At 41.5% G+C, this 10996-nt stretch overlaps 1 protein-coding gene across 2 annotated transcripts; it reads left to right on the top strand.

Annotated features, from left to right (window-relative positions):
- Positions 1-3536: 3536 nt before the first annotated feature.
- On the top strand, positions 3537-10395 carry ush1ga (Usher syndrome 1Ga (autosomal recessive)). Of its 2 annotated transcripts, XM_073494715.1 has the most exons (4): positions 3537-3730; positions 7422-7875; positions 8563-9359; positions 10086-10395. In XM_073494715.1, the coding sequence occupies exons 1-4, from the start codon at positions 3567-3569 to the stop codon at positions 10087-10089; spliced, it is 1419 nt and encodes a 472-aa protein (XP_073350816.1). In that variant the 5' UTR covers positions 3537-3566; the 3' UTR covers positions 10090-10395. The 2 variants fall into 2 exon arrangements, with proteins under 2 accessions (XP_073350816.1, XP_073350815.1); XM_073494714.1 differs by lacking the exon at positions 10086-10395 and having other exon boundaries at positions 8563-9478.
- Positions 10396-10996: the final 601 nt, after the last annotated feature.

Here is a 10996-nt window from a genome sequence, read left to right on the forward strand (position 1 = left end):
CTCCATAACAGATAAAATCAAGATTAACATCAGGAAAGGGGAAACAATTATGTGTTGTCGAATAACTGAATCATTGAATAACAGGAGAGAAGCTGGCCGAAAAGTTCAGAGAAGGTTTCAGGAGCCTACCTGATGCTGTGTGATCCTGAGAGGCAGCCTGAGCCGCCATGGCTTTTATATGCTGTCAAAAACGCGGTAGTTTACTGTACAAAGAGTCATAAATGTCAATAATCTGTTATGAACAACACCATATTATGACCAAACACAGCGTGTTTTGCACAAAATAATCACGTAAAGGTTAAAAGATGTTTCCAGGAAAAACTTTTTTCTCACGAATCACAAAATACAAGAAACCGGTTCTTTTTGTGATCAGCAGCAATTTTTTTGATATCACACAATACATTTTCAACCCCCTGCCAAAATTTTAACAGCATGTGCAAAATACATGTTATGTAAAGGGAGGGCAAACCTGCATGTGACTTGTCTTATCAAACCATTTTTCCATGATTGTTTTGCATTTATGAACTTTAGAGGCTTTATGTTGTGTTTTTTTTGCTGCACCTGCAGCTATGCCTCACAATCTTTAAAGAGGCGTAGCATTTGGTAGTCACCTATCTTTTTAACTTTCGGGCTTGAAGGGAATACTTTCAGTGTGTTAATGCTATTCATGGCTCAGTAAAGAGATGCGTGCCTATCTCTGAAAAGCCCCCGAGGTGCAATACATGAAAAGCCTGTCCACTATCTGTGCCTTTTGTTATGGCAGTTTCAATTGGTAGTCGGTCTCCGCTGCAGCCAGGCTTGTTTTAGATTTAACTTATAACCTTTTTATAAGGGTGCAGCAAAGTGCATGACACTCATGAAGTCTGATGATGTCTTTGTTTGCACTGCTCTTTCTTAATACAAGCTAATGCCATTAATGGGAAATGCCAAAAAGGAACAATGGTTCATTCTAGTGAGCGTGGAAAAACAATGACACCAGAGTTACTCTCATTCTTCCTTATGCGTCAGTCACAGTGAGACCTCCAGTAATGCTGCTTCTGTTCTCAGATATCTGAAGTCGTTATTTCCTGCTTAGACGAGTTTTTACAACTTCGATGAACTGGATGGTTTGGTGATGAGTGAGTTTGAAAGAAAACAGGAAAGATTTTAGGAATGTGTTCAGGTTTAATCAGGGTTGTAAAAAGTTCCCAAAAGTCATACTTGAGTAAAAGTTAAGATAACCTGTCATGTTAAAATATAATCTTGGTAAAGTAAGATGATAAATGTACTTAAGTATCAAACGTAGAGGTAAAAGTAAATTATATATTTATTTGTATATGTCTTTAGCTCTGATGAAGCATTTAACCTGCAAAGTAATTAGTAACTAAAGTAATCAAATAAATGTAGGGGAGTAAAAGTACAAGATTTACCTCTAAAATGTAGTAGAAGTATAAAGTAGCAGAAAATGGAAATACTAAGTACAAGTATACCTTCACTAAGCACAGTACTTAAGTAATTGTACTTAGTTACATTCCCTCACAGCAAATATACACGTAAGAAGCAAGGTGAGACTCAAATCTTATTTTAGTGCCTGCAGCCATAAAGATCATGAGCGCGGTTAATAAATCTCACTCAGTTTCAGCAGCTCGAGCTAAAGCAGGCTAATACATCAGTCCTGCAATAAATCACGACTTCACGAAGTGTGAGTCTTGTGTTGATTCAGTTTTATGAGGATTTATTGCAGGAGAGTTGAATTAGCAGTGGTGGAATGTCAATATGTGCATTTACTCGTGTACTGCGCTTAAGTACAAATTCAAGGTACTTCTTCACACCTTCATCTCACAGGTAAAGAGGGTACTTTATACTTCATGACACTGGTCTGACAGCTCGATCAGTACTCTTCAGGTCACACCCTTCCTGTCCAGTAAAGACCATGAACCAATCGAAGGATGACGTGTTCCTTTACGGGTTAAGAAAATCCTATTGTCTAACAGCGACAGTACAAACATCTGACAGAGTATTACATAATAAGATACAGCAGTAAAATAAACTTTAATGCAGCTGTTATATTAAAGATCAAACACTGATATGGAGCATTTCACTGCACAGTGAGGTCTTCTACTTTTCATACTTAATGTACATTTAGCTGATATCAGTTACTTTTATAACAGTAAGGTTTTAAATGCAGGATTTTAACTTGTAGTGAAGTATTTTACTGTGGTAGTAGTACTTTTATGCAGTGATGGAATGTAACTAAGTACATTCACTCAAGTACTTTACTTATGTGTGATTTCTAGGTAGGTATACTTCCACTCCACTACATTTTTGAAGCTCATGGTGTACTATCTTTGAAGATTACTTACTGGATTGTATTTATTTATGTTATTGGCTCCAGAAAAAGATGAATATTGAGGGCAGGCCTATAATTTAACCCATAGTATACAGTTTATACATACAGTACGTGTAAATATGTGTACTTTTGATATTTCATTTAATTTTAGATACTGTGAAGGCTTTTACTCAAGTATTGCTCATATGGGTGACTGAGTTTCAGAGTCGTTAGGGCCTTTGTGTGCGATGTTAGAGCTAGGTGAGCCCAGGTGTGAATGGTTGTTAAGTGTTTCAGGAGAGAACTCAGTACTGCATTGTAGGTGGGCGATAAGTAATGTCTTAGGCCTCCTCCTCTGTTCAAAGATGGTCGTTCCAGTTTGACATAGATGGATTCCTTTACTTCTCTTTCAAACCATCTGGCCAAGATGTTTACATTGTTGTCCTCAAAGGATTGATTTTCCTCCTTCAGGTGTAAGTGGACAGCGGAGTGTTGACCTGAGGAGTTGGCCTTCCTGTGTTGTGCCATTCGTTTCAGGAGAGGTTGTTTTGTGTCCCCAGTGTACACATCTGTGGCTGAAAATAAACTACATGACTCTGTTTCTGCCTGGGCGTTGTGTCCTAAGGGCGGACAGGTTTCTGCCTCAGGGTGTTGCTGGGTTTGAAGTGAACCGGGATATTTATTGAGGATCCTCCTGAGTTTCTCAGATGTTCCTGCGACATAAGGAATGACCATGTTGTTACGTTCGTCCGTCTCTTCCTCTCTGTCTGCTCTGGATCTTTTTAGAGGTAGCCACAGGTTTAAAGTGCTCCCCTGATGTGCTTTCTAAGGATAATGTCTTTTTTAAGCCAGTATTAGGAGCCCAGGTGGGGAAAAGGAATAGCCCAAGTCAAATCCACACACTTCATATGTTATATGAATAAAAACATCATTAAAAGTTCCCACTTGATGAGTTTGTTACATCAATTATAGCCTCAGTGTCTACTATGGGGGGTTATCCGTCGTGTCCCCGGGCTGTGTTGCAGCCTCTCGGCCACAGGGAGCACTGTTCCCGGTCTCCCTGGAGACCAGCGACGCGCTCAGCCCCGGAGCTCCTGCGCCGATCAGGAGCGCGCGGCTGGTGAGGGCACGGCGGCACAACGCGGCACTTCAGCCGCCTGGTCCTGCTCCCGTTAGGTGACGGCGATGATGCTGCTGCTGCTGCTGCTGGTGTTATCGACAGGGAATGGAGTCGAGCAGGGCGGATTAACCGTGCACCATGAATGACAGGTACCACAAGGCGGCCCGGGACGGCTACCTGGACCTGCTGAAGGAGGCGACACGGAAGGATCTGAACGCGCCGGATGAGGATGGCATGACACCGACGTTATGGGCTGCTTACCACGGCAACCTGGAGGCTCTGCGGCTCATCGTGGCGAGGGGGTGGGTATATGCAATACTGTAGAGACAGACATACAGTTCACTCATATATGTCAGTCAGGGGTGAGGAAACTAATTCCCAATTTTTCATCCTTCCTCCAATCATTTCCAATGTCAGACAAGGCAGAGGAAGGCAAATAATCAACATAGTGTCAAAGGAATAATAATATTTTCATATTTGAACAACTTGATGACATGTTCTTTGCAGCTGAACCAAAGTCAACTAAAGTAACAAAACACCACTAACAAAGTAGGTCAGCTTTAATAGAGGAGCAGTACTTGAGTTTAACAAACACAGGAGACAGGACCGGCCCGGATACACCACCAACACAGTGACATCAGGACTTACTACAAGCTAATAGGAAACAACTTTAACCAAATCATTACCATAAACTGGCAACTGTTTAGTCAAAGTGAAAAATCCCCATGTCACTAAAACATTTCTGCTGAAAATAAGCCCAAATAAGTTTTTTTTAAAGGATGAGTTCACCCAAAAATGAAAATTCAGTCATATCTACTCATCTCGCAGATTGAAAGTCATTGCTGGGTGAAGTTTTGTGAAACATTTCTGCAGCTTCAAAACAAAACAGCGCTGCAGCATCCTCCTGAACAACTGAAGTAGATGGGGACTTGTTTGAAAACGTAGAAAAATAAATACAATCAAAAGGCTCCATACAGCCATGAGGACGAGAAGATAAAGACTTTAAAGGTGCAATATGTGAGAATTGCCAGCCTGTCAAATTTATAGCTGCCTTTAGTTAGTTAGCTTAGTTAGCTGTGCAGCTAGCGGGAGGGGAGTGTTAGTGTTTACACAGCTAGCTCGGGAGCTTTGGACCGGGATAGGGCTAGTTGGTTAGCATGCTAATTCAGTAGATATCTCAGCAAAATAATACATATATATGATCATGTCTAGACTGTTTATTCACATTCTGTTGATAATTTTAGTTATTATTTACTTTTTTAAACCAACATTCTTACATACAGCCCCTTTAAAGACAGGGCTTTTATTTGATCTAACTTTATGGTCATCATCTGTAAGTTACAGAGCATGATTATTACCAATATATCACAGCAGGAGATAGCTGCCGTGCCATTTATAACATGAAGGCACTGTTGGAGATTAGCTGATCACGGAGGCCCCTCTCCTGAATGCACCTGTACATGGCTAGAGTCATATAGATAGAGTTGGTCTATAAAAAGAGACAAGTACATAAAGTATAACTCATTCTTACATCACAAACTGTTATGTAAAAGGGAGCATTTCATAACTTTATTGTGATGGACTCTTATGGAGAGGCGCTGTCGTCTGCCGTTACGTAATTACCTATTTCACTCTGTAATCACAAGAAAAGTAGAAATATCAAATAGGTTACACACATTTAGCGGGCTGCATCGTGGTATAAATGCTGGCCTTGCTTCAGCAAAGTGAGCAAATGTGATTGGTATTCATGGTCAGCCCATTCCTCATCTTTTCTGGCTGACCTGGTTTGCTTGTCAGCCAGAAGAAATGGGCTCATTATGAATCTGCTTAATTGAGTGAAGCTTGTTAGAGCAAGACAGCATCATTCATCAGCGTTTAGTTTATTGAATGCAGAACATCAGAATTAACCAAAAGTTATTGACGTTTTTTAAAAAAGTTTTCTGAAAACACACCAAGCGAGGAAGGCCTCCATCCTTTAATACTAAATTCACTATTTCCCACAGAATAAATGTAAACACGGCTCTGGAGACATTCAGCCACCAAGGACACATCCCTTTATTGATAGCAGGTTACATAAACTCCTGATTGACACGAGGCACTAAAATTAACAATAATAGCTGCCATAATGTTTCACGGAGGCACCGAACTCGTGAGACCCGGGGAGAGTGATGAAGAGAAGTTTAATACTGCTTGACAATTTCATGGGAAAGATGCAAGGACTGCTATATTTGGCAAGTATATTGCGCCGGGCGGGCTGCAGTCACATCAAGCTGTCATAGGAAGTGAAGATGCAAACAGCCCCATAACGCGATAAAGAACAGGGGAGGCCTATCACCGCTGCGGTCAGCGTTTATTACGAGGACATAAATTACGACACATAAAGCCATCGTGTTGGATGTTCTGTCCCTACGAAAAGCATATTGTTTAATCTGAAGGCGATGTTTCATCTAGAAGATAAAAATTGAGCACAGCTAATTGCTGTTTATCTTTTGACGTCAGTTTAGAGCGTTTTATGTTGCGGTAACAGCGTAATTCTTTTGTTTGATCGTTGTTATATTGTGGCTTCTTCGGCTGTTTGCTGTCCATCCTGCAACGCTGACATTTGAACTCAACAACCCCTGATCTTAAAACTGCTTTTCCTTTTTCTGTTTTTCACTTGGCTGATAACTACTCTTATATTTAGGTTTTTTTTTTTTGATAAATAAAGAAGGCCCACTATCTCACCTTAGCAAAGTGGTGCGGACATCAATGCACAGATTCACCCGAAATCTTCAACTGGAATGAAGAAATATCTTCCATGTAAACATAGCCACTGATATGCACGATCGTGGCCACTTTCATCTTCTTTCCTGTAGAATAGAAATATACATTTTATGTTCAGCCACCACATATTTAAACCCAATCCCGTCCAGACAAAAAGAGACAGGGGGCTCAAATCAGAGTGGGACTTTGCTAATCGCTGCCCAGGTTGGGTCTTACACACATTCCCTGTGAAAACCTCACAACGGGTACCATCAATAATACATCTGCACTTCGACAGTGGCTTCACCTCCATCGTATGAAATATTCAGCAGTCTGTACATGGCTACACTGGAGGACAGGGACGAGACACAAGACAGTGCAGGTAACATGTAAACTCTGTGGGTGTGAGTGACGCCAATCAGAGGAGTCCAAACTGAAAAATGAAAGCGTAAATTTAAGATTAAAATCGCGTCAGCAATATTAAGTTGCGGTGGCTGCAAACAAGCTTTATATATCGTGAATCAATACTTTTTTCTTTTTAATGTTTTCGATTATCTGTAAGATGCCTGACAGAATACTAGTTTGAGCAAAATTTGAATAAACACAAAAACAAATTTGAGGCTTATGATGGGAAAGAGAAGTAAGGAACCTCCACACCCATCTGTCCTCCACAACCAGCTGTGATACTGTATGTTTTGACTTGAGGAATACAGCATGACATCACCGGCCATGCACAGTGTTGCTTTTTGAGCCGCCTACTCGGCCTCCCCTGAAACTGGATACAGGTAGTGTAGCAGAGGTGCCGGCAAGCCTGTGGTCATATTACAAACCAGCAGCAACAGTGCAGCACACGTAGAGGTAACCCGGAGGTCGTGGACTGTCAGCCAAGGGTAAATGTTGCTTATGTTGGTTATGGCTCCTGTATGATAGTAAATTCCTTTTGAAGTATTATTTTAAGCAAAACTTCCTATTTGAGCAATTGGTCAAAGCCTACAGAAGATCTATGGTTGTTTTTCTGAAAGAGCAATGTGATGTTTAGACTGTAAATTATTAAATAAGGCCCCATTAACAACCCACGGATGACGGGTCAGTGCTGAAAACATAATAAAGAAATCACATGCTTACTCATGAGTGAGTCATCTAAACGGAAGACCATGGAGGCAAACTGTATACATAACCTTTCAAACAGTCTGAGAAAGAAATGAAAATATTTATGCAGTGAATCTAATACATATATCTTATGGCCCACAGAGGAAACCCTGACAAGTGTGACATATGGGGGAACACGCCGCTCCACCTGGCAGCTGCCAACGGTCACCACAACTGCCTTTTCTTCCTGGTGTCTTTTGGTGCCAACATGTGGTGTCTGGACAACGACTACCACACCCCGTTGGACATGGCCGCCACAAAGAATCACATGGATTGCGTTCGCTACCTGGATTCCGTCGCTACCAAGCAGACGGGCCTCAACGCCAAGCTGGTCAACAAGCTGAAGGACCGGGCGTTTCGTGATGCTGAGCGGCGGATCAAAGAGTGCGTGAAGATGCAGAAGAAACACCACAAACGCATGGAGCGGAAGTTTCATAAAGACGCTTCGGAGGCTTCTGCGTCAGACGTCATGAGCTTTTCCAGTTACACCAGCAGCTCTCTTAGCCACAAGCTGCGAAGCTTAAATGCAGCCACCGTCAGTGTGCCATATTCTCAGGTCAGGATTGATTTGGGTTAATGCACGGTTACATACTTTAGGTTGCCAAGTACAAAGACTTTTGATATCCCATCTCTTAAAGAGATATACATATACAGTACAGTGTATATATACATATGAAATATGTATTCTAAAGTGTCTGAAAACATGAAGACCTTTAAATGTATTTTGTTTAGTTGTGTACTTGGATTATTCTCGTAATTTTCTGCATTGATCGAGGTAGGAAACGAGACTAAACGTAACATGAATAAAACTTACGCTACCCTGTCCATGAACATTCCTGAGTCACATAAATAGACTTTGATCAGCAAGAGTGACAAAAAAAGGCAACAACTCTGATGATCCCTCGCTACTTACGTCTTTAGTTTTGTCATGATTGATCGAGCCCTCGTGGAAGAAATGACATACAGTGCGTTTACCTGCACAACTTATCAAGACTAAGCTAAATGATAACATGGTCGCAGTGACATTGATAACAAGCTGATGTTTTAACAGGTCATGATCAAGTGGTGGAGTGACCTCTATAGTGATGCTGCCATCGCAAATTTTTTACAGCACAGTGACGTGAACTGAAGCCAGTGTTAATCTATCTCAAAGCTTTTAAAATCAGTCATCAGAAATGTTTGGAAAATCTAAGCCTTTCATTTGTGACTGTGTCTAAAAGCTGTATTATTCATGTTCTGTTAGGCTACTCTCCATGCCACAAACCGAGGGAAGACAAAGATTCAGAAGAAGCTGGAGAAGAGGAAACAAGGAGATGGGACCTTTAAGATCTATGAGGATGGGAGGAAGAGTGTGCGCTCCCTCTCTGGACTTCAGCTGGGCAATGATGTCATGTTCCTCAAACAGGGGACCTATGTCAACCCAAAGGACCGTGGCCGCCGAAACATCCGTGACATGTTCACCAGAGACAATTACGATGCCATTTCACGTGCCATGAGTGAACCGGACCTCCATGGGCCCGATGTGGACTATTCTGAGATCAGCACCGACTCAGGACATGATTCCCTGTTTAACCGACCCGGTCTGGGCACCATGGTCTTCAGGAGGAACTATGTGAGTGGGGGGATGTTTAACCTCGGTGGTCAGGATGAGGCCAGTGGGGACCGGTCGGGCAATAATGTGCGTTTACGCAGTCGGCTGCAGCAATACCCGAGTGTAGATGAAGACAGCATCGGCAGTGCACACAGCCTGCAGGAGAGGAACGTGGAGGAGCTGCCGTGGGACGAAGTCGAATTAGGGCTGGATGACGATGATGAGCCTGAGTCGAGCCCTCTGGAGGTCTTTCTCGCCACACAGAGCATGAGCGAGTTTTTCTCCATCTTCAAGAGGGAGAAGATCGACCTTGAAGCACTGTTGCTGTGCTCTGACCATGACCTTAAGAGTATCCACATCCCCCTAGGACCAAGGAAAAAGATCTTAGATGCCTGTAAGACACGGCTGGAGACCATAGAGGACCCAGACTGCATCGAGGACACAGAACTGTGAGTGATGAGTTATAGTGGAGTAGGGTTAGGCGAGGCAAGTTTATGATTAGGGCTGGGCATTTCAAGCAAAAAAAATGCTATTTGATAGTCACCGTGAACATCCAGACACAAGGCAATTGAAAGTGCTTTACAAGGGCATAGAAATACATAAACATTTTTTGTTTATGTATTAAACAAATACAATTACAGTCCCTTACAGCATTTGTAAGGGACTGTATTCATGTGGTGATGCTATTATGTAGAGTTGTGTGTCATCTGCATAAGTGTGGTTTGAGTATTATAATGTTCCTTAATCTGAGCAAGGAGGAGCATGTAGATGTTGAATAGAAGAGGCCCGAGAATAAAGTCTTGAGGAACTCCGGAGGAATCTTTGTTAACACATCAAATTTAGGTAAAAACAAATAATATTACAAGCTATCTAATCGCAATAATGATCCACAATGTAATTGCAATCGTTTTTCTCAATTTTGAAATGCCTGAGTTGAAATGGCCTATGAATTTTTATTAAAAATAGTTCTTTGGCGCAAGCTCCTCATCCACTATGCTGCTAGCATTAACTCATCTCGCACTGTGGATGCGTTCAAGATCGACCTCAAATCTAGTCTGAAATCGTCAGTTCGCCCACCCCTCCAGTGTAGTAAGGAAGTATTTGAACATATTTCTTGTTAAGTCATCTTCAGTTAGAAACACAGTGTCTTCTCTTGTCTTCATTCTGTCCTGCAGATAATAAAAGTTGTTATGGATCGGCCCTCCTGCTGTGTGCTCATCCAGCCTTAAAGGTCAGTGGAGCATTGCGGAGTGAATATGGACGGGGAGGACTTAATGATTTTCCTCTCCTCGTACCTCAATGGTAACAAAGCAGAAAGGACATTGTCAAGATGAATATGTCAAGCAAAAAGATACGAGTGTCAGATAAATTCATAACAGGATTCCTTTTACGGTGTCTTGTTAGCCTCAGGAGGATTGTTGAAAATATCTCTGGAGTCTGCTGCACTGCATGTTTAACAAACTGAGAGACGGTTGTCAGAGTGCAGTCAGAACAGAGAGCTGATTGTGGGGTCCGTGTCCCCTGAACATGTTTGCCCCTGTGGGGTAAATCCTACCACCTCATGTGCCTGCATTGCTTGTGCCTGTGCATTTGCTTAAAAGTGTCTTTTATCATAAACACCTTTGACATTAACTTCATTCTAACTTTATTATTAACTGTTTCAAGTGCAGTCTGTTCACTCAACTGTTTCCTTACTCATATTTAAACTCTGTGCATGTTTACATACAGCAAGCCATGTCAGTCCAAGTGGGGCTCACTGGCAATGCAGGCCAATTGTTCATTGAGATTACTACTGTAGTGTTGTAAACTATGTAAAACACAGTATCTTTAGATGATTTTATAATATATATACACAATATAACATGCTGTTGTTCTTTATCTTGCCTGTTTTGTCCATATACTGAGATTTATTAACCTTATATCCCTCAGTCTGACATTACAATAGTCTTCCAACTGTTTGTATCTTCAATAGTTTTTAAAAAAATATAATGTACATCTGCACAGGAGCTTACTTTGATGTTTACCATCACAATTCTGAACATTTTAGGTGGATTTTAAATAAAAAATACTAATGTTTTCAATGCTT

This window comes from Pagrus major, chromosome 23 (genome assembly GCF_040436345.1).
Source record: "Pagrus major chromosome 23, Pma_NU_1.0".
NCBI classification, from domain to species: Eukaryota; Metazoa; Chordata; class Actinopteri; order Spariformes; family Sparidae; genus Pagrus; species Pagrus major.